This window comes from Poecilia latipinna, unplaced genomic scaffold (genome assembly GCF_001443285.1).
Source record: "Poecilia latipinna isolate Pla-1442-1.1 unplaced genomic scaffold, P_latipinna-1.0 Scaffold363, whole genome shotgun sequence".
Lineage (NCBI taxonomy): Eukaryota > Metazoa > Chordata > Actinopteri > Cyprinodontiformes > Poeciliidae > Poecilia > Poecilia latipinna.
Genome location: NW_015112979.1, coordinates 35,582 through 59,281, shown reverse-complemented (window position 1 = coordinate 59,281; position 23,700 = coordinate 35,582). Strand labels below are relative to the sequence as shown.

At 39.1% G+C, this 23,700-nt stretch overlaps 3 protein-coding genes across 3 annotated transcripts in view; all 3 read right to left on the bottom strand.

Annotated features, from left to right (window-relative positions):
• The window catches only part of ttll1 (tubulin tyrosine ligase-like family, member 1), a 17,661-nt gene extending 12,123 nt beyond the window's left edge, over nt 1-5,538 (bottom strand). The window contains exons 1-8 of the mRNA XM_015036267.1: nt 4,804-5,538; nt 4,561-4,678; nt 3,472-3,680; nt 3,220-3,400; nt 2,983-3,120; nt 2,756-2,864; nt 1,761-1,904; nt 801-887 (exon numbers count right to left, since the gene is read on the bottom strand). Coding sequence (XP_014891753.1) covers nt 801-887; nt 1,761-1,904; nt 2,756-2,864; nt 2,983-3,120; nt 3,220-3,400; nt 3,472-3,680; nt 4,561-4,673 — 981 coding nt within the window. The 5' untranslated portion in view covers nt 4,674-4,678; nt 4,804-5,538. The remainder of the gene's footprint in view (nt 1-800; nt 888-1,760; nt 1,905-2,755; nt 2,865-2,982; nt 3,121-3,219; nt 3,401-3,471; nt 3,681-4,560; nt 4,679-4,803) is intronic.
• A 2,438-nt stretch (nt 5,539-7,976) lies between these two features.
• Nucleotides 7,977-11,720, bottom strand: mcat (malonyl CoA:ACP acyltransferase (mitochondrial)). Its single transcript, XM_015036268.1, has 5 exons — nt 11,126-11,720; nt 10,463-10,550; nt 10,149-10,366; nt 9,939-10,076; nt 7,977-8,615 (listed from the first exon to the last, which is right to left on the bottom strand). Exons 1-5 carry the CDS (start codon nt 11,537-11,539, stop codon nt 8,343-8,345), a joined length of 1,131 nt encoding a protein of 376 aa, XP_014891754.1. The 5' UTR covers nt 11,540-11,720; the 3' UTR covers nt 7,977-8,342.
• A 404-nt stretch (nt 11,721-12,124) lies between these two features.
• Nucleotides 12,125-21,147, bottom strand: def6c (DEF6 guanine nucleotide exchange factor c). The gene is made up of 12 exons (XM_015036266.1): nt 20,838-21,147; nt 20,135-20,275; nt 17,957-18,133; nt 16,597-16,827; nt 16,371-16,517; nt 16,149-16,257; nt 14,985-15,208; nt 14,792-14,899; nt 13,861-14,027; nt 13,577-13,775; nt 13,397-13,487; nt 12,125-12,754 (listed from the first exon to the last, which is right to left on the bottom strand). Exons 1-12 carry the CDS (start codon nt 20,931-20,933, stop codon nt 12,567-12,569), a joined length of 1,878 nt encoding a protein of 625 aa, XP_014891752.1. The 5' UTR covers nt 20,934-21,147; the 3' UTR covers nt 12,125-12,566.
• Nucleotides 21,148-23,700: the final 2,553 nt, after the last annotated feature.

Below are 23,700 nucleotides of genomic sequence, written 5' to 3'. Positions count from 1 at the left end.
AACTATCCATCCATCCATCCATCCAACAATTTTCCATCCATCCAACATCCATCCATCCATCATCCAACAACTATCCACCCATCCATCCATCCAACATCCATCCATCCATCATCCAACAACTATCCACCCATCCAACATCCAGCCATCCATCCAACAACTATCCATCATCCAACATCCATCCATCCATCCATCATCCAACAACTATCCATCTATCCATCCATCCATCCAACAATTTTCCATCCATCCAACATCCATCCATCCATCATCCAACAACTATCCACCCATCCATCCATCCATCCAACAATTTTCCATCCATCCAACATCCATCCATCCATCCATCCATCCATCCACCAACCAACCATGCATTCATTCATTCAGTGGTCATCCATCATCCATCCTTCTGATATTCATCCATCCATCTTTCTCTTTTTGCTGGTTTCATTCTGCAGATATGTCTACAGAATATTTAAAGTGACAGAAGCTGCTTTCTGTCATCTCTTTCTTTCTTTCTTCTTCTTTTATTTTAAATCTCCTGTTTTTTTAGGGCCTTTAAAAGAGCAACAGACACCCCAGATCCTCCACTGTACCCAACAGTGAGCATGAAGTAATTTTCTCAGTATTGATCCAGACAGTATTCCAACTATTTATTGGAAAAAAAAAAAAAAGACCCAGATCAACAGAAGACTGCAAATAAACCCGGTTGCTCAGACCGGGTTCCCAGCTTTGCATTAAAGGTTTTACGTTTCACAAATTACGAGGTGAAAACATTTCAATGCGACTCGCTTGGAGAAACGACTCACCTCGATGAGCCACGGCTTCAGCTTGTCGTCGATGATGATGTCATACCCATAACACTCAAAACAATGCTTGTCATTGTTCATCACAGGCTAACAGGGAAGAAAACACAGACTGAATGAGCAAAATGGATCATTTTTAATTTGGTTTATCAGTTGTTATTAGACAACCAGAGTATAAATACACCACACATCTATTAGCAGCAGATGCTTTGATGCCTTTGAGAGGAAGTGAGTAAGAGCACTTATTTAAAAAAGGAAGTGTGTTTAGTGTCCTGTGGGCTAAAAACAATACAAAGACATGCAGGTGGTTTTACAGCTCATAGAAATCAGACGACCTTTTGTCACATTGAAAACAACATAAAAGGTATCGGATTCTGCCTGCACAAGTTTAAATTATAACAAAAAATACTTATTTAGCACCTGCAGCTCTGCACGTACATTCTGCTTTTAAAAGGTGTAATATTTCATTGGTGAAAGGTTTCTGCTTTCTGCTAGAGGTGCATTCACGGAAGTATCTGCAAACAGGTTCAGCACACTGAAAGGTGATTACACAATATGGATAAGTGAGTGCAAGACTTCCCCAGCGACGAAAGAGTGAGGAATAAATATTTACAGAAGCTTTCACACGTCTTGCACAAACTTCAGTGTGTTACGTTGCAATTTAATGTGAGAAAGCAGAACAAATTAGAGCAAAGTTTAAGGATTTAGAAAACTTCTGAAGGTTCAGGTATGGCGTCCATTTGCATTCAGCCCATTTACAATAAATTACGTTGATGTTTGTGGTGGTTTTGTGGCAAAATGTGAAAAAGTGGTGTGAAAGAGAAAGTTTAAAGACGGTTTATGCTAAAGAAGCATTTAGAAACCAGAGGAAATGTAACCAGCAAAGTGTCGGAATTAGAGGAAACATAATCAGAAATTAGCAACTGTCGCTCTCTTATTCAATCATTCATGCTATAAACTTACTGCGACCGCCTTCAGTGACTGCACCACGATCCAGTGGATCTGGTCAAACAGCCGGTTTGTCACCTCCTTTCCTCTTGTGCTCTCCAGGTACAAGCGAAGATTACTGACTGTCCACTTTCCCCCGTGAACGTGGTTGTAGTCGTCCTTTTGGAAAACACAGTTAAACCAGAAATGTGAAGCTTTCTGTGAAGATTTAAAAACCCCGAAAAGAAATATAACGACCTTGAAAATAACAAGAAAGTAGTTTTCGATGTGTTTTACTTATGGGAAAACTGTCGTGTCATTCCTACATCTCTGTGTTGAATCAGAGAAAGTAGTAGACAGTTGCCGCCACTAAAAGCAGGTGTTTTAGCGGTTAGCTAGTCTGCAGGATACAGGTTTGCATTAACATAATGGAACTGTTGTAAATCACAGAGATATTTTCTGGTCATGAACAAAAATTTTAACTTATTGGAAGGCCCTCCAGCGAAGAATTGAGCTGATTCTGCCATTTCTGATAGAGTGAAAATGAGTAACAAATACTTAACCAGTCCAAACTTTACAAAAATAAAAAAAAAAAGATGGGGAAAAATTAGGGAGAACAATTAGCCAAAGATGGGGCTGGCTGCTCCAAAAATGTCTGAGTAAATCTGAATGCATAGCTCTGAATATCTTTATGTTAGAACGTGAATACTGCCTACTGCAGACAGCTGTTTTGTTTGGTTAAACAACCAATAAAAACCGAGTTTACTAAAAAGAAACTCAACTGTTACACAAATTAAGAGCCGCTAGTCTTGGTAGGAGAGGATTCAAATAACTTCGACCTCAGTCTCTACAGGTGGTTTGAATGATGAAGAAGAAGTTCATCTAAATGAGCGGCCGTATTTGTGGAACTATAAGACGAGCAAAATAAACACAAGAGCTTCAAATTAAAGTGACAGTACTTGATTTTTGTATGATTTTTGATCTGTGCTTCACCTACGTTGAGGAAAATGTTCCTTTTGATGACAACTCACCCCGTGTTTCTGGATGGCCACATTAGTGAGATGCACAAACATGTTGTCCAGCTCACTGGTGCTGGGTGTGTACTTCACCGTGCAGAACCGGCAGAACCCCAACTTGTACCTAACGGATCAGATCAGACTGATTTGTTCGAATTCATATCATCTGTTAAACACCAGGTGATTTCCTGGGTGGATAATTGACGCATAAACAGGATGCAGTTTTGAAAGGTGCTTCTTACATGTAGCACTTTAACGGCCGATATGTTGTCACCAGAACGTAAAGCCGAAGGTCGAACTTCTTCCCTCCAATCAGCAGAGGGTTGTCGATGTACAGAGAGATCACATACGCCTCTTTACCGCTGGATGCTGCAACAAACCTGGAGGCAGGACGGAGCAGCAACACCCGCTGATAATACCATGATGACTCTTTGTTTTTCTCCATCCAAAGCTTGAAAGGAACGCGCTTCCTGACTTACGTGGATGTCCGGCTGTCGCGAGACCACTTCTTAATCTGCGACAGCTTGTTGATGAGGAAGATGCCCTTCCCCTGGGCTTTTCCGCAGGGCTTCATGATCCAGGTGCTGGACGGATTCTTGCGAAACTCCTCCACAAACAAATTGTAATCAGCCGGGAGCATAAATGTCACAGGAACGAAATCTGCACAAGGATAAAGAAAAACATCAGGACTGTTCACGCCTGTACATAAATCCACCTCTAGGGAAGATTACCCAGATAAATGTATTTTCCGTTCTTGTCCTTCTCTGCAAGCAGACTTCCTTCCTTTTCCAGCTCCTTGCGGTAGCGCTTGATGTTTTTGATCATCAGGTCCTTCCTGGTCAGCTCATAGTGGTTCGGGAAATGGTTGACCAGCTGCTCATCCGACAGCCGGTAGCCGGTGTCCACGCTGAACACGTTCCTGATGGTCTGGATGCTCATCCTGCACGATGAGCATCAAGAGAACAGCTTCACTACTGGACTATCTCCCACCAAACTAATTATAATATTCAATAAATTCTTCCTAGTAAGAGAAAAGAGCATAAACTCCTAATTAAATTTATAAAACCAACTAAAAAGCAGGCAAACTCTAAAGAAACACTTTGAATTAGCTTCAGAAAGAATGGAAAAATTAAAAATTTATTTAACATTGAAATAAAATCGTATATTTTCCATTTAGAAGAGTGGCTAGGAGCCCAGGATAATAAATTTAAACCTCACAGAAACATAAAGTAAAGGGTTAATAATATACAAGTTCTTTGAAAAGTGTGCCACACATTTTTAAATATCATTTCATCACTTTTTTCTTAGAAATCGTTATATGTTGTATTTTTTGAAAAATTTTAAGTGTTGGAATATTAGTTTAGATGTAAGTTTAAGCAGAGCAGCTGTTTACTTTCATCCATTTCCTGCCTTATTTGAATGGCCTGTCCTTTAGGGCAGAAAGGGAGACATGCAGGATGAACAATCATAAAAACACAAACCTCAGAGTAATTTAGAAATACCAATTAAACAAACGGTTATGTTTTTTCACTGAGAGGAAGTCGGCCAGGCCAGGATTCAAGATTTTCTCTTTGACAATTATTTATTTACTTTTTCTCTTCACTGTATGTGCGTTGAAATTAAAGATAAGATTTTTTTTTTATTGAGATTACTACTTTGACTGTATAAACAGATATAAAGAGGGAATATAATTGTTATTTTGGAGAAAAAGTAATTGTTTTTCCTTACATAAGATATTTTTCCTTGCTTAATTAGCAAAATTAACTTATTTATTTATTAATTAGATGTATTTTAAATTATGTTTTGGTTCTAGAACCTACCAGTAGAAATTCCAGTCCTCGTTTTCTGTCACTTGAACCCATTCTCTTTTTTCAAAGTTATTGATGAGCACTGACTTCTCAATATCTGTCACCCACTTCACCTTCCCAGCCATGGTGCCTTCAAAACAACATGTCAACAAACATCAAACATACAACACTCACGAACATATTCATAAAAATACAACCTGACATGTGAGTGAGATCATTTAGGATCCGCTTTAAGATTTATACACACTCAGCTACCTGCAAATCAGTGCCAGGAAGCATCCAGTCATCAGCATCTGCTGCTCTGACAGGCTCCGTTAGCAGGCTGCTGAATCCTCCCCGGACTGCTGCAGAGACTGGGCGGCCATCATCCGGGTCAGGGATGCACTCTCATCCCACTGTCGTTACAGTTTTACGGCCAAGCAGCTTGTAAAGCATCACCGTGAGCTGAAAGCTAGCTAGCGAACGCCGCGTCCATGTTAGCTGCTGTGGCGGCACTTATTGATTCCGACGACGTGAAGCGGTGACGACAACGCCCAAGACGGTCAAACTACAAGGAAGCATTTCTTCGAGCTAAAACCCCGATAATTTCTGTGCAACTAGTGAAATACCGCATGATTAATATAAATGTTTGAAAAGGGTGTGTCTCGGGAACGCTAAGAAGATGTTGCGTTACGAGAATAACCTAGCAACGGAGGACGCAGTGATGTCACTGCGGGGTGTCATTGCTACGTTTTACCACAGGGGGTCACTATTTCACTGTTTCTATTTTTAACAACAGGCTGGTGGCTGCAGAGTGCCAAAAAATGTTGAATTCATCATACGTGTTGGAGAAATTTCATTAAATCTGTCTGTATGAGTGTTATAATTTGATTAGCTGTTATAACCCATATTTGTTTGTCTTTTAAAATGCCTTAGGATTGCATTTGTTGTGAATCAGCGCCATATTTAAAACAACTGAAGTGGACTGAACTGATCATATACAAAAAGAAAGTTGAATTCTCAGTAAGAAATAGTTATAGAGTAATATATTTCTTGCCTATATTTAAATCAAAATTAATAACGTATTACGACTCAATTGGTATTTAACCGGTGTTTCTGTCTCCCCCTAATGGTCAAATTTGATAGCAGCAGGTAAAGGCGTGGCCAATTGTACTTTGCAGTAGTTACCTGAGAGAGCAACGAGATTAAAGGACGCTGCTGTAAGTACAAACACCTTTCGATTATTTATTTGATTTTATAACTAACTATAAGTACTAATGATGATGGGTTTTATATTTATTACAGGGCGGCGTCCTATTTAATCTACATTAAAGGTATTTTTACTTTCTTTTTTCACTGTGAGTGCACCTGTTTACTTGCCAGCGTTTTACTTTCGATAAACATTCAAATAAAGTATTATTACAAAATGAGACACAATGCGTGTTTGAAAAATGAATAAGCAAATAAACTGTATGAGTTGAAGGGTTAATATCTAATCCTTTTAAGTGTGGTTTTCAAAAATGACCTTTGTTTGTTTTAGGCATGAGCAATGACTTCATGTTTTTTGTTTTTACTAAAGCAAACTGCTATAGGCGGCTATTTCCAGGCCGCGTTAGTTTTGCTCTTGTTGAACTCATTTCACGGTATTTTTGATGTAAAAAAGATATTAGGGGAACGAAAACCTCACGTTTACATATAAAAATACTTTTTTTGTAAATTTGTCTAAAAATTGTAAACCTATTTAAAGTTTATGGGGGATTATCTGAGGTGGGTGATGCTGTAGTTCCCCTTGCTGAGAGGAGAAAAGAGCCGTTTGGTTGATTTGGGTAATGGAAATGTGGCATTTGCATTAAAGAGCATGAGAACAACAGGTCTGATCTCAGCTCAGGTGATCACAGCAGGTTAAAAGTAAAACCTATAATCATAATCTGACAAGTCCTGTTCCAAAAACATTATTAGAGCAACACTTTTTAACATCAGCTCAAAAAAATATTAGGGAAGTGAAACAGTTTAGCAGCAGTAGACATCAGAAGGATGAAGTCACCACTTCAGACCTCAGATTTTTTTTTTTTTTTTTTTAATCGGACTCTCTCCCTGGTAACAAGCACCACCCATCCTGGTCACATGTTCTCTTGTTTACACAGCTTGTTTATGAACATTAGAAGTCCAGAGATAATGCATGATCACGTGCAGGCTCTTTCCATCCTGCATTGTCAATGTGGTGGTTGATCGAAATAATTTAACAGGAACTCATGTGAAAATGTCGCTCCTGCTCAGAGAACACGATGGTGGAACAAACCAGACATCCAAGCCGTGCTGTGACCCTCCAGGCTGGACCTGGAGAGATGGCGGACGGGAACCTCAGGTACAGTACGGACACTCCCTGCTGCTGTTTCAGGTACTGAGCACATTGTTCCATGTAAACATGTCATGTGGGAAGAGTTGTACCAGCAACAAACACGACAAAGAGAACGGATTTGATCAAGTCTTCAAAACAATTGGGTTTTAAAGACGTTTTATTGTTTTAATGTTTTCTATCTTCCTGGTGTAGGATCCGTGACAGAGCAGTGAGGGTCGTTGGTCGACAGTTGGCTGAAATCGGAGACCTTCTGGACCAGGAGCGGGTCAGGAGAGATCCGAACTGGCCGCCAACTCCTCTCTACCTGCTGGGACCTGCCCGGACTCTGACACGGATCATCTGCAGGTACAAAAACATGCTTTGTTTTGTTTTTATCTCACATTTCTAGTTGGATATTTATGTTTTTGGTTGTTATCTTGGTTGGTGTTTTACAGGGATCTCCACAACCAGCTGTGGGGTTTCCAGAGCCTGTTGGCTCCGGTGAAGACCTGGATTGTCAGCGTTACGTCCGGGACGGGGAACCTCAGAGCCGAGGCAAAGGCAACCTGGGTAATTCTTTGATCTTCACTGCAGCGCAGGGTTTCCCAAAGAAAACTTGCTAAACTTTGTGCTCAGCACAGCCTGTCATGAATGCTAAAGATAGACAGACTATCCAGTTAACCTTTCCAGATACTCTAAAACACCTATTCCCTTAATACTGTAAAATCACATTGTTTTTTATCATTTTCAAGGTGAGCAGTTTAAAAGTGGTGGCTTGGCCTGGCTGGACCAGAGGAGCACTCATGGCCGTAGCACTGCTGGCAACAGCAAGCATTTTTGGTGGATTGTGGATGTAAGAGGAGGCCTGGGAAGAGGCCCAAAGAAAGTCTGAGTATGTTTGATGAAAAAAAAAAAAAAAAAAAAAAACTAAGTTTGCATTTGATTTCAAATTAATGCTGATTTTTGTTTCTGCTGTTTACTTTTCTTTTTTTATACCATTTCCATGAGCTGTATTGATGTTAACGACAGACTGGAAACGCCTTCCTTAGAATAAAGCTTAAAAAACTGTGTTGCTAAATTCACTGAAGCACCTCCAGATTGGTTTAATTATTTTTTTTTTTTAAAGAGTTTCCTGAAAAGCCAGAACATTGTAGCACTGGAAGGCTGTTTTGCCGTTGCACTGATATCAGAAAGCATGTTTCTCATGACTGGACTGTTGCTGGCCTGCAGTCTTTTGCAGTTTCTTACTGGTTTAAGAGGCCAAGGTTTTTACAAAACGATGTGTAGCTTTGCTTGTGATGAAATGACGGGAGCTGGACTTTCTGTTGCGGATTTGACGAGGCTTTTTTTTTGTGTTTGTTTTTTTCCCCACGTCTTACAAATAAACTTCAAGATGAGAAAAACCGACTGGCGTGTTTATTTAAAAAAAACATTTCATTAAATACATGGTTATACACAATCTTTTCCAACGTTAGAGTCACTTTTCGCTTGCGGTGACGTCCACGTGAGCGTACAACTGAGAGGCCTTCCTGTTGCACTTCTGGAGCGTGACGCCCAGCTGCCTCCCGGGACCGACCTCGAACGTCTGAGGGAAGCTCTCCCCCTGCGACCTTTCGTAGATTTCATGTAGAGCCTGCTCCCATTTCACCGGCGACACCAGCTGCTTGACCAGCTGCTTGCGAACGTGGCTTTCACTCATGTAGCGCTTTCCGTCCACATTGGAGTAGACCCTGATCTCGGGGCGTCGCACCTGGAAGGGAAATAATGTTGGAAAATTATTTAATGTTTTAAAAAGTATTATTATTGCGATATAAACACATAAAATTAAATTAAATGTGAAAAAAAAAAAAAAAAAAGAGTCCATTGTAGTCCTTTAGGTGTGTTTTTTGTTGATATGGTAACCGAATAAAGGAGAAAAAAAACATGCAACTTTAATTACTTTATTTATTATAATTAAAAACAACAATTCTACTACTAGTGAAGAGAAAAAAACACATAATAAAATAACAAAATTGACAATAAAATTACACTTTTGCACCTGAGCAGGCCCAAAAGAATAAAAAGAAAGGCATTTTCTTTTGTAAATAAACATTCCTCAATATAAACTTTAGTTATGTAGAGCAGCTGGATGAACTGGACAGCTATGCATCATGCATGAATAATAAACTATAAAATGTTTTTAAAAATGCAAGAATATATTAAAAAAATGACTCCCTACATTTTAACAGAATATTTCATGATTCAATTATTATATTTATTCAATTATATTCTAGCATTTTAAACGATATAATCAACGCTGAAACTCAGTAGGCGGAGCTAACACTGTTAGAGCAAAGGTGATTGGTCGAAAATGTTTTACTATGTCGGGTAACCAATCAAATGTTGATCCATACTTTATGAGCCAAATTAACATTTTAAATTATTTCCCGCTATGCTGTTGCTCAGGATACATAAAATAACTTAGTAGATAGTGAAATTATTATATATTATCCAAGAATATTTATACATTTCATAAGAATTTGTCTACATAATACTATATTGACACATTTTACTTAAATTCTTTAAAATATTATTTACTGATTGGCTTTTATATAAACTACAACGTATACAATTCCCAGTAGTTAACGAGAATGTGGGTAATTTTTATTTAATCTTTTCATATCCCCCAATATAAAATATAAAACATGCTTGTTTATTATGTCAGGAAAGTGATTATGTCTAATCAGAAATTTGTAGCTTTATTAATTGTAATATTTTTCTCTTAATAAAAATGGAACTGTTTAAACAAAATGTAAAAAATGAAGTGCATTTGTAATTAACTTGGGGAACATGTTCATAACTTTTAAAAATGTGATTTCATTTTATTTTACCCCCATGTACATAAAACAGCAACAGTAAACAGGCATATTTTCCCTTCAATTCAATTTTAATATGTTTGCAACAGAAAACACATCAGAAGGGGCACAAATTAAAAGAACTAGAGTAATCAGAACAATTAGAAAACTAGTTCTGTTAGGTGGATGTAATAAAGCAGAAGTGTAGCCTGTAGTGTAGGAAACGTTTGCTGACTGACCTCCACCTGCTGCAGCACCTCTCTGAGCGGCTTGGTAGCCGACGCCATCAGCTCGGTGTGGAACGCTCCGCTAACTGGGAGAGGTTTGGCCCTGATGAACTCAAGACGGCGCGAGTTCTGCTGGAGGAAGTCCAGGGCCTAAACAAAACCCAAAGCCACATTAATATTCCACTGGTGCCAAATCTATAGCTGAACAGCGACGGTTCGTACCTGTTTGTGCCCTGCAATGACCCTGCCATCAGGGAATAAATAGTTGGCCACAGAGCAAACGGGATCCTCGATCCCCAGACTCTTGCAGTGCTCTCTGGCTTGAAGGCAGGCGTATTTATAATGAGCCTGTGGTCTGCCAACGACCGACAGCATCCCACTGGGAACCAGTTCAGAGGCTTTCTGCATGGCCTCTGCACGCACCTTCACTGCATACAAAGCTAGAAGAGCAGCAGAAGGAAATACATTAAAACTTTAAGAATCTCTCGTCAGACTTTCACTATATTAATACATCTTTGACAAAAAGTGATGCTTACCTTCTGAAAAGTTCATGGCTCCAGCAAAAACAAGAGCAGCAAATTCACCAACGCTGAAACCTGCAGCAGCGGCACACGTCTCAATAGCCTGTTGAGACCAGAGGAAAATGCTCACAAATCAGGGTTTCTGTTAGTGTATTATAAGCCTGGCGGGCCAACAGGCTTTACATGTGCCCCCACCAGGCTTAGGAATACTTATTTAAGTTTTTTTTTTTTTTAACGTTTGCATTTTTAAGACTTTATAGTTGGTGTTCAGATATTAATCTTCCAACCTTCCAATAATACACAATTATCAAGTGATAATTTCAAATTTCTTGTCAACTTTAAGCATTTTTTAACTCAAAAACACAGCGGGCCGCTGGATGAATGACTAGCACCCAACCACTGGGCTTAGCACGGTTTTTGGGGGAAAACTTTCAAATATCAGTATGTTTTTATATATACATTACAGATTGATGATGCCATCAATCTGATGACATCATTTTAAAATATTAAATCAGATGATAGGATATGAGTAATCTTTTCACTTTTTTTTGAGGAATTTCTTGAACGCTTACTTTTTACTTTTAACTTGAGAAAAACAGGTGAAAACTATAATGTATTTCTACTTTATTTTGAGTTAAACCTCAACAGAAATGGTAATTAAACAACAGTTTGTGTGACCTTTGGGTTTTCATGGTGCAGCTTCTCCACCGCAGCCAGAGAGGTGACGAACACCGCCGGCTGACAGTGCACCGTCTTCAGCAGTTCCTTCTCCGGCCCTTCCAGGCAGAGTGTTAGCAGGTCGTAGCCGAGGATCTCCTGCGCTGCGGAGAACATCTCTTTCACGTTGGGGTACTTCGTCAGTCCTTTACCCATACCCACAAACTGGCTACCCTGCCCGGGGAAGAGAAGCACGGAATGGCCACTGGGATCCTTCCTCGGTCTTCGCACCTTGACCGCAGGTAACTGGCTCTCCGGGGAAGAGTCTGGAGGTCCAGGCTGCTCCTGGGTGGACAGTCTCCGGCTCAGATAGACCATCTGTCTGACCTTCCCTCTGAAGGCTGCAGCCATTCCGACAACCTTCGGTGCTAGCATGAGTTAGCTCCGAATAAAACCAACTCACACCCAGCTTTAACAATCTGCAAAACTAACATAAAAGTCAAAATAGTTCTAACTGAACTATTTTCTCAGCTCGGCATGACAGCCATAGGGAGCAGCCATATTGTTTAGAATATTCAGTCGGTTTTGTTTCTCTTCCGGTTCACGATCCGGTGCTTTCGCTCTGCAGCGCCTCCTCTGGCCAAAAATATTCCGCGTGAAGTTTAATAATAAACATTTCATACTTTCATTGACATAATACATTTATGCTAAAAAAGTTCAATGTTTTCAATGGATTTAAAAATCATTAAATTAAAATAGTATATTTTGTGGGAAAAAAAAGAAGATCTCAGTCTGAAAACCTTTTGTCATAGCGGCAAAAATGTTCTCTGATCTATCTTTGGAAAATAATTAAACTTTTGCACACTATATGTACATCTATATGTAATCTTGTTTGTCCAATAACAAAAATCTTCCAGAATGAAAAAAACAAGATAGTAAAACAGCATCTTCATGTTTGCATGAATCTTATAATTTCCACTAGACGACAGTTGAGAAAGAGCAAAATAAAACCAGCAACAATACATTCAGACTTTTAATTTAAGCGACAAACATGACCAACTTTTTCAAATCCTCCAGAGAATTTATTGTAGAAAACTCTTATTATTGCTCAGTGCCAATCAGATTGGGTCTTATGTTATCATCATTGCTCTCCATCTTTACACTCAAAATATAATAAATATAATTCAATGCTTTCTGCAGGAAGAACATTTCCTCTTAAACAGTTTTCTGAAAGAGTTTTTGTATTTATTAATGATTACCACATCTTTCCAAGGAGCTCTCTCCGTGATTCATCTACACTCCATCCTCTTCTCTGATTTGCTCGTGTACAGAAATTTCCCAACTTGGTGCTTTTAAAAAAAACTTCTCTGAACGCCTCCTATTACATTGTAGGTGTTTCTTGAGTAATTCAAAGTATTGCTCTATTTTAAGATAAATTACAGTTGAAATGTGATTAAAACTCCTAACATCCTGATTCCTCTGAGAGGCAGTTGGCCTCCCGCTGCACCTCCAGTTTCTCCGAGTCGTCTCCAAGCATCCTGTTGTTCTGATCGTTCCTTATCTTATATTTACAGATGAACTCGTTGCTGGCCAGCGCTCCTTCTTTTTTGGGACAAGAAAATTTTGACTGAAGACGACTTTCCAAACGCTCTGCCAAAAAAAAAAAAAAAAAAAAAAAAAAAATTTTGTTTTGACCATGCAGTTAATTTTGTAAAATGTCCATCCAGCATTTCATTCAGTATTAAAATGTTAACAAGTAATATTAGATATGATTAATTAGTCTAGATTGTCAACTGTTAATCCATTGTTATCTATCTATCTATCTATCTATCTATCTAGCTAGCTAGCTAGCCCGCTAGTTTGCTAGCCATCTAACTAGCTAGCTAGCTATCTATTAGTTACAAAGGGATTAAAGGATGAATTTGGTTTGATTTAAAGAGAGACTGTAACAAAAATGTGTCTTATAATAAAGTTTATATAAAGTGTTCAACTTATAGTTTTAAAACTATTCATTGGAATGATTTGGATTCATCTGGATTGAATATAAGTGAGCACAAACTAGACTTATTTGTCCAGTAAAATGCCTTAACATTTCTCTATAAGACTCTTTATAAATAGATGATTTGAGAATTTTTAAGTCAAAAGAGTCATGTTTATGAATTATTTATAAAAATAGAAAGTAACTTTCCTTGAACTTTAAGAATTTTTGCGTTTTCTATTTCACTATTAGGAAAATGTTGTTTTTATGTCCAGACACTGAAAGTTTTCCAAAGCGGTGAAGTCATTTCGTACCTGCAGGAGTGATCGGCGTCATCAGGCGGTTCAGCTGGACGTTCCAGTGGCGTACGTGCTGACTGGCATTTCTCAGCCTCTCCTGCATCTCCTGGAAATCCAACAAAGTTTCACATCTGTGTCTGTCTTTTTGTCCCCCAAATCTAATTTGTTTCGCTTCATGTGTGTTTCTTTTGTCACCTCAAGGTGCTGATGGCTCCTCTTGCGAGACGCCTGCAAATTTCGGAGCTCCACCGAGGCTGAGTAGAGGGCGGACGGCGTGGTCTCGTCCACCGTCCCGTTTGAGGCTTCGCAAGTGGAGCTAAAGCGCTGTAAGATCTTCTCCTGTTCCTGGAGAATCTGAAACTGCCTCTTCTTCTCCTCTTCAGCCTCCAGCAACCTGAGAAGAGGAAGGGACAGAATGTCTCCATCGACACATTTCTGCAAACACGATTATAACGTGACGTAAGAACGGCAAGGGAAACCTCTCTAGCTCCTGTCGTGCCCTCTCCTCCTCCAGCCGAGCCTGGATCTCCATGTTGAGAGCTGCTTCCAGCTTCTGCTGCGTCAGCTCCAGCTCCTGGATCCGTCTCTTCTGCTGCTCGGCCTTCCTTTCCTTCTCCTGGATCTCAGCCTGCATGCTGTCCCTCATCTGGACAGAAGCAGATACACTGCAGCAAACTGGCGCCTTAACAACTGTACATCTTTGAAAAGCATTAGCAGAGCCTCCTGCACAGCCAACAAGAATGCAGCAAGTGGTTTCTGGATGGTCAACACTTGTCTTTTCCAGCAACCATTGTACAGCGCATACAGCTGGAAAACCAGTTAAAAAAAACATTTGCTCTTTAATTGCCAAAGTTACTTGGGAGGAACCAAATATTTCAACTGCCTGAAATAATCTGTTCCCCCTAAGTAACATGGGAACTGATCATTTTCTCAAAAACTCATTAATTGTATTTATTTCTCTCATCATGAACAACAAATCCTGTGGATTTGGGTACATTTGGTCTTTATCTGCCAAATGATCTGTTCCCCCTCCGTAACATGGGAACAAATTAAGAAAATTGATGTCACACTGTTCCTTATGAATTTCTTGCTACATTTTTTGTCTCTAAAGTCACAGCCATCTATAATGGTTCTTTTTAGGTAACAGCTAAATATACAATCATATCTTTAAAGAGCTGCGCCAAAAACAAACTTTGCAGGGGCGGGGGAAACAAACGCAAAAAGAAAAAACTAAGAATAAAAACTAATATGTCACCACTAATGTTTTGACTATTATGGTAAATTAGCCAGAGTAGCAAGTAGTGTTTAGTATTGTGCTAAGTTGGGAGTTTTATTTTACTGCTAACATTTTGCTGCTGTTGTCACATGTGTAAGTGAATGAGCGGGTTGAGTTTTGTGACTTTGACCAACCATTTCTGCCTCCTTCAGCTGCCTCTCCAGATCCATCTGCACCTCCCTCTGCTTCCTCCGCTCCCTCTCCTCCGACTCCCTTCTGCGGATCTCCAACTCTCGTGCATGCTGCAAAACGCAGAAGGTGAAGTGAAGCGCAACAAAATCCCCGAAACGCAACGGTGACAAAACTCCACCTTCTGCTCCATCTCACCTGAATGATGCTCTCAATTTCCAAATCCTGCTTCTCCTTCTCCATCCGCTCCATCTCTTGGAAGCTGGAGTCGTCTGATTGACTGCTCCGGCTGCTGCAGCTGCTCCGGGCGCTGCGGCTGCGCTCCCGGTTGCTGTGTTCTCGCTGGACGCGCCGCTTCAGCTTCAGCTCCTGGTGGAGGGAGGATTTGCCCTCACGCTGAAGACGGAGGGCTGTTTGAATGGCTGCAGAGGTAAGAAAACACAGATGAAGATGTTTTATTTCAGTTTTACTTGAGCAGGACGAAGATACAAGTGAAAAAAAACAATCAATCAAGTTCATCTGCTTCGCACATTTCAGCATTTCAAAGTGCTTTACAGCATAAAAACACAAAATTTCAAAGTCTTAGAACATACAGTCAACAATTGAAGCATGTTTGATTAAAGTTTAATTTATAATGTTAAAATCAGCTGGGATTTTAGTCTTGATTTAAAGGATCTCAGTATTTCAGCTGCTTTGCAGTTTTCTGGAAATTTGTTCCAGATTTGTGGTGCATAGAAGCTGAACGCTGCTTCTCCATTTAACAGTGGAAGACTTGTGTGACATTTTTACAAGCTTTCTTGTCCTGTTTAACCTCGTCTATCTAGCTTGGTTAGCTATTGACTGTTCCGGACATTAACCCTTCCAGACTGAACGTTTTGGCGACGGTCCACCCAAATTTGCAGCACCGTAGCTCCGCCACACTTTGAGATATCTGAAAAATCCCAATGGTTTCTGAAAGGGGAGGCGTTGCGCTTTCCAGCCAATATCGGGTTATTATGGTAATTTCACCCCCGCTGTAGCAGGGAGTGAAATCAGTGAGGGGCACTCTTTTGCGGTAAAATGTGAAAATAACTTGCTAGATATAGAAAGTTCCAATTCTAGAGAAATGGGCAAATATATTTACTCACAGGACATTTAAAGAACTTTGTACAATTATATTTGAAACTTAGGTCACAAAGGGTTAACTTATTTAAAAAAAACAGCTGGGTGTTTTTTTTTAAGCAGTAGATTCATAAATGGAAGTATAAAAATGTGCAAAATGTGAATTCTACACAAAAGGTCCCCTTTAAACAATCATCCCTGCTGAGATGACATCAGTGTAGCTTTAATTTGACCTTTCTGCTGATCGACTCTCGCACACACCTTGAGTCCACTCCACCTTCTGCCTCTGGTCAGAAGCGCTCATCTCGTAGGTTTTGTTGTGGGTTTTCACACAGAACAGGCAGCGTTTCCCCTCCCTGTCTGGAACAGGCTAAAACACACAGAAACAAAGAAAGCAAACAGGCTCAGACTCTGATAACGTGTGTTTGTGAAACGCAAATTCTGGGCGGATCAAAGTCCTGCCGGAGATGTTTCCTCACCCACCTCTACAACGCAGCTCCTGTCCAGCTGGATTTCCCCTCGCTTGTCCTTCAAGTCCTCGCTGACGTAGTAGGCCATGGAGGAGGACCGGAGCACGAACCAGCGCTCTGTCCAGTTCCTGCGCATGTGCCCCTTTTTCCACATGTAGCCCTGCGAAAAGGGGGCGCACACTCTGGGTCAAACGTTTGGAGCGCATTCTCGCTTCCTGAGTGGATTCAGGAGGACCCACCCTCTTGAGGACATTGTGATACATCTCCAGGAAGACTTCGTGCAAAGCCAAGCTGAAGGCCTCGGCGCTGGTCACCCTCAGCAGCTGACCCGTACTCATCTGCTCCAGGAACGTCCACACCGACATGCCCTCTTCCTGCACCGTGGGGTCCCGGCTTATAAGGTCCTCTAAAGGCTTCCCGTCCCACTCCTGGCTCATAGCTGTGCAGATTTTCTTCAAGAGATATTCTACCTAGAAGCAGGAAAAATGTCACAACTGGGATTATTTATTTTGCAAGCACTTTAGATTAGAGAGAGCGTCTGGTTTTGTGCTTCGCTAGGAGAACGCTGCTGTGCTTATTGTACAGCAGAGGGGTATTTTTGTCTCTGACTTACAGGAAACCAAAAGCATTTTGGAGGAAGCGGAGGAAGGAAGAGCCTCATTAACTTACTTGTGCTTTAATTCTTTTTCACTATGAAGAAATGTGAAACCACTTGGCTGTCAGAGCTGCACTTATTGGTATTTTCGTCACTGTTATGTGGTTAGTTATTTTCTAAAGCATTATTTAGCAAACACATATACAAAAATAAGTGATTTTTCAATTTATTTTGCTGCATTTTTCAAAGAATAAATAATACTTGTCTGGTTCAGCAAAAGTTGTCAGACTTTAGTTCCAGAGCGAGATTTAAACACCTAAAATTATTATTAGTTCACATAGATATGTGCGCTCAGATCAGTCTCACTGCATAATAAGTTAGTAGCACAAATATAACGCCACGGACGAGGGAAGAAACAGGAATAAGCTTCAGAATTATTTTACTGTTGTAGACAAAATAAAACGTAGCGAAGCATCATTTTACATGAACTACTGCTGCTTTGAACAAATGAAAATGATAAATACAAAAGCAGTAAAGACATGAGTGGTGATCCATGTTCAAAAATTCACCTTGACCAGCAAAGTTAGAGATTGTTAATCTAAAATAATCTGTAGGAAACTTAATGTGAAGACGTTCTGTGAAGTTTGGAGGATTTTTAGAGGTTTTTTGTTGCTTTGGAGCATTTCTAACATTACTATTAATATTTGCACAAGTGGTGCATTTCTTAAAACAGTACAAAGTGCAACATCTAGTTAACCTGTAAAAGCATATAAACATCACGTTTATACACAGATCAGTCCACGTCATGTTTTAATTTTGAACGTTCACTCCAGAAATGATTTGCAAAAAAAATAAAAATAAAAAAACAAATTATTTTATTATCAGTTACTCATCTCCCATTTCTCAGATTTTATCAGAATAGCTCCATTTAGTTCCTTTGCAACCACAAGCAGACATGAGACCAGGTAAAGGCGTGTAGGTGGATAAATCTGAGCTTCCTTTACCTCGTCTGCGATCATCACCAGTGGGTAGGTGTCCTCAGACAGCAGGTTGAACAAACAGAAGAGCTTAAAGCAGTCGCGCTCTGACAGCCTCTGCGGCGTCACGTTGAAGTTCTTCTTCATGGTCATCATCCAGCACAAGTCGTCAAACCTTTCCTTGTCAAACATCCCCTCTTTCACCTGGAAGTACAGAAATGTGTGATAAAATGCGTCACATTAACTCACATTATGGTACTTTTCTTTCCTTTTTCAAACTAGTTCCTAAAGCCTTTTGTATCGAAGAAGATTAGAGCCACTGAAAAGAAAAATAATTCTGACTTTTTTCCTCAGAAAAAAAGTAAAATAAATTTGACTCTAATCCTCTTCCGTACTTTTGCCTTTCATTTCTCTTTGCCCTGTTTTCTATTGCTGTGTCACTGGCTCCCTTCATGTTTTGTCATGTTCTTTAAGTCCTTCTTGTTTTTACTGCTTGTATCTGCGCTACTTTTTTCTTAAACCAGATCAGGAAGACAACACAGGGTATAGAAATATAATAATTACCACTTCCTATTTGAATTTACCCTCACAAAATAAAAGTCAACACTCCAATGAGCAAATATTAGTCTTGCTTTATTAAATGTTGGCACACTTGCCTAGATGATCAAATCTAAAGATTCAAAAATTTTACAAAACAGCAACAAATGTTAACACAATTTAATAGCAAGACCATGGATTATTATATTTTGCAGTATTTTTTTTGTGAATTAAATAATCCCTTTTTTCACTCATGACATGCGATGGTTTCTGCCCTCAAACTGATCCTAAAATACTTACTAATAAATTATTTAAGATGCATAGAAAAGTTGTATTAATAGTGTGTGCTACTTTGAAGTGCTGAATTTGACCTAAATAACTGATTCCAATAGGAAAAACATGGGATATTTGTTGCTTTTCAGGAACTAAACAACACTGCATATATAAAATAATTAACTTGTGACACACTTACTGACTTTCTGACAATTCCTATTAAATACATTTATTTTAAGCATTTTTAAAACGGATATTTTTGGTTGATTGTCTGGTAAGCTTTAAATAAATAACCTACGACTTCCTGTTTCTCACGGGTGTAAATGATGTAACACAACTTTAAAAGATGAGAACAGGAGAGTCGAAAAATGTCCACAAGGAAATTGCTCCTGACCTAAATGTGCAAATATCTACAGTCAGAGCAAAAGTTAGAGAATTTAAAACAGCTGGAACTATGCAAAATATTTATTTCTGCTTCAATGCAGAGTGTTGATGAGCTAAATACTTACATCTGCAGCAAACTACAAATCGCTTTGGTCACATAAAACTAAGATTGAGTTTTTTCCAAAACAAAAACTCCAGGTCTGCTGTGAAACAGATAAATATTTGGAAAATCATCTGATATATAAAGTTATGTATAGTATTGGATCTGTGATGCTGGGTTTTTTTCTTTTCCAAAGCTATTTGAAACTTTTTTTAGAGTGAATGGATATGAAAACATTTTAGGGAAATTGTAGATTTTAAAAAAGGAGTAAATTTCCACCAAAAACTCAGAAATGTTCTAGAAAGAACATGGACATTTTGAGTTTGAAAAGTCAAGAAGTTGCAAGAAAAAAACTCAGATTTCTTTTTTATTAATCTCATAACTTTTCTAGAAAAAATGTGAAAATGTAGGCTCCCTAGAATTCAAAACTTTGCTAGAAAAGACATGTAAATTTATGAGTTTGAAAAGTAAAATAAAAAATAAAAAAATCGCCTGAAAAAACTCAGAATTTTTTAGATTACGCTCAAAAATTTTTTAAAAAAAAAAAAAAAAAACAACTTGGAAATATTTGAACTTTAGAAGTAAAAAAATGCTATATTTCAAGTTTAAAAAGCCAAACATTTTTGACTTTTCAAAGTCAGAACATTTCCAAACAGTCCAAAATTTTATATTTCTTTCAAACTCAGAAATTTTCTTTATCTTTTTTTTTTCTCTAGAAAATTTCAGATGTAATCTCAAAATTCTTGTTTCTATTTTTGACAGAAATGTTTTAGATGGCTCTGGACGTACACAGAAGTATCTAAAACACCAGAAGCTTTTAAATAAAACCTGATTTTTTAAAATTATTTTTCAGGAGAAAAACGATCCAGACAGTTTTATGTCAAAAGAAGCTGCAGAAGCTGCAGCCGTACCTTATCCAGAATATATTTGTTGAGGTAGGGCATGTAGCCATGGTTAGAAACCGGACCATCGTCATCATCCTGGAAGTGCTCCTCCAGGGCAACCGGGTCATGTGGGATGTTCAGAACCGTGTACAGGTTGTGGGAAAGGACCTGAGGAGGAAGAACAAGTACAAACGTATCACTTTAAATCTCCTTATGCTTCTACACACTGCGATGTTTCCTCACAAACACAAACACAGGCAGCTTCCGGTGGCTGGTAGCGTGTCAGGACAGCTGTCTGCTACTTCCTGGGATTCCTCTGAGCAGCAAAGGCATGTGGAGACTGGACAGATAGAGATAAAACTTACCGAAGACGGAAAACCTGCAGAAAAAGGATGCCGACTTTGCCACTTTAAAAACAAATAAAATAAAAACCCTGACAGTAGAAATATTGAGTCACCGTTTGTTTCTAGGCCACAGGAAAAAGGCTGGACTTTGAGCTTGGATCTGTTCTCATGTTTTTGTTGGTATAAGTCTTAAATATTTTGTCCTCAAAAGGTGTGTTCAAGTGTTGCTTCACATACCACAAAACACAATCTCACAGGAAATCAGCCACACTTATAGTCTCTAGTTTGTCTTTGGACATGCGAAATAAAAAGTTAAAAAAAAAGCAAAAAGAAATCAGTTCGAGCCTGAATATTTATTTATTTCTGTAAAATCTCTCTCCGCTTACCTTTAGCTGAGATTTGGACACCTTCCCGCACCTCTCCACGTCCAGCGATGTGAAAGCGTACCAGATCGACTTGAGGAGCTCGGATTTAAGGTCCATTTTCTGGAGACCGCTTTGTGCGCAAGAAGAACTACATTTCCGAGTGGTGCGCTTCGTTTTTTGTTATTTTTGTTTAGTTTTACGCAGCGGGGGGGATATTACAAATAACGGCAGAGCTCAGAGATGGCTGCGCTCACTAAAAGAGCCCAAAGCAGACAGATGTAGGGCAAACTTAAAGAGGCGGAGTAAACTGAGATAACGCCTAGAGTTCAAAACTGTAGGCTCGATTCTTACAATTTTACGCATGTTTAAGACAGAGAACGCGCCTTTACGCACACTTTTTCCCAGTTCGCGACGCAAATGCGGTCTGCTATGGAATGTTGGAAGCATAATATTTACATTTTGGAGGAGTTGTCAGATCATGTGCGATGGTGCAGAGTTTAGAAAAACATCCTTTCAGCGTAACTCTGTTTTATTGAGACTTCAATCAGGAAATGTTCAAAGAAATGAAATGTGATTTGTCTGACGTTTATTCCGTTAATTTTTTTCATGGTTAAAGATGTTGTTCCAGACAAAACTAAAACGATCACTCCATACTCCAGGCTTAATTCCGATATTTAGCTTGTGATGTGCAGCTCACTTAGCTTAATGTTTTGTATATAATCAGAAACTGGTTTTGAAGTAAGTTTCTGATTACTGCTCTGTTGTGACAACAAACAAAAGTTTCAAAAGCCTTGACCAAACCGTCCCTCTTGAATCAAACTTTAAGGGACCTATTATGCAAAAATCTCCTTTTTCACATTTTTTTATACTTTTATTTGGGACTCAACTACTTCTAAAAACAGCCCAAGAACTAAAACAAACAAACAAATAAATAAATAAATAAATAAGTTATTGTGTGTTGATGTCTAGAAAATGAGCCATTTCAAAAACCTCCAGATGACTAACATGTACTGTGCCATTACCTAACAAACAATCAGAACTCCAGCATTTTGGTGTTCTGTACAGTGGCCGATTCCAGCAGCCACTGTACAATGGCTGCTGGAAAAGACAAGTGTTTTAGTGATGACTTATTGTTCAGAAATCACTTCCTGCATTATTGTTGGTTGTGCAGGAAGTTCCACTTATGCTTTTCAAAGTTGTACAGTTGTATAATTGCACATCTGTTTGCAGCCATTTTCACCTGTGAGTGTAAACATTGAGTTTGAGGGCGCGTGGCTAGCAGGAGGTTACTTAAACCCTAAAACAGCTCAAAGAAGAACTGACCAGACTAAAATCTTGTTATCAAAGAAAAATTCTTATTTTTTATTCTAAAGCCCATAGAGCTATGCTAACCTGTTCAAGGAAGACGAAGCTTTCAAACCTAAAGAAACGTTACCCTCTGCCAAGTATGGCATTTTCAACTTTACCTTAAATCATCAATGTTTCCCAACTGTAACTATAAGCAAACTTTGTGCTAAAACATCGATCTACCAGAAAAAAATGGCAAAATATCCAACGAAAGGTTGATCATTAAATGTAAAAATTTTATGGTCAAACTGCAACTCAACCCAATATTTTTGGGGGTGCACATGCGTCAACGATGGAAAAAGAAAAAAGTAAATCAATAAAATACCCAAATTAATGTGATATTCATGCCTCATGATGAGAGACTGTGACCTCTGGTCTGAACTGTGTCTGCTGGTCTGGTGTCCCTTCAAGGAAAATAGGTCAAACATTAGCCATGCCATCACACAAAGCCTCCACACAACTTGCTGGAGCAAAAGTAGGCTAATCAATAGAAAAATCAGATCATGAAAATGGTTGTCATGGTTCCAGCCTATAAAACCAGACCCTGTACACATGAACCCAGCACATACATGTGGTATAATTCATTGACCGATTCTAGATTTTTAGTCAACGCAGCTTCGTTCATGTTGTTTCTGAAGCTGTCTTTTATGGCCACTTAATCACCGGCATCTCAGGTGGAAGGCGGAAACGAACCATCATTCACTCGGCTACAAGTCACAATTATTTGGCCAAAGGTCCTGATGATGATTGAATTTCTTCCTGGTAAAGAGGATTTACAACTCTGGCACACTTCGATGAGTTCACACGGGACATCCGAGCTCTGTAAAATGCAATCAGCAGTGAGAAAATAAGAACTCATTGACTTCCAGGCAATGCATAGCAAGTATTTTATTATATATAAGCTTGATTAGTAATTCTGTGTTGGCATGCAGTCACTGCTGCATTGCAAGAGTGATTCCTCCATTTATACATTTAATCCATTCAAGGGCAGCAGACCTTGACATTTCCATCCCCCGCTCTAATCAATAGGCTGTAATGAAGCAAAGATTTTTCATTTATAGTCGACAGATATAGCTTAAAGTCTCAGTCATGCTGCTGACAGGAAGAACAAGAAGAAACACGACATCAATGAACACAAAACACATGTAAGAGGACGGAGTTGTGCAAAGAAATGCAAAACTTCATAGTTAAAAAACACCTTTACACTCATTAGAGATGCATAAAATCCCGTTTCAAGACAGTTTTCATGCTAATAATTGTACATGCGACACATCTTGGAATAAACTCCAGTTTTTCTTTCTGGGATCATCTACCAATGCAGTGACATCTGGGAAAATAAAAGCCACATTCAGTGAAGATGACCGCAGGCGGGTTTATATACAGCATGTACGTTTTTGTGATGGGGAAACTAAATGAAGCGGAGAGGAGCCTAAATATTTAGACAGGGGAATTCCTTCACCTTCCTTCAGGTTTTAGCTGAACAAAGAAAGCAAAGAAAATTCACATAAATCATACAATCAGTGAGACTTCTTAATAT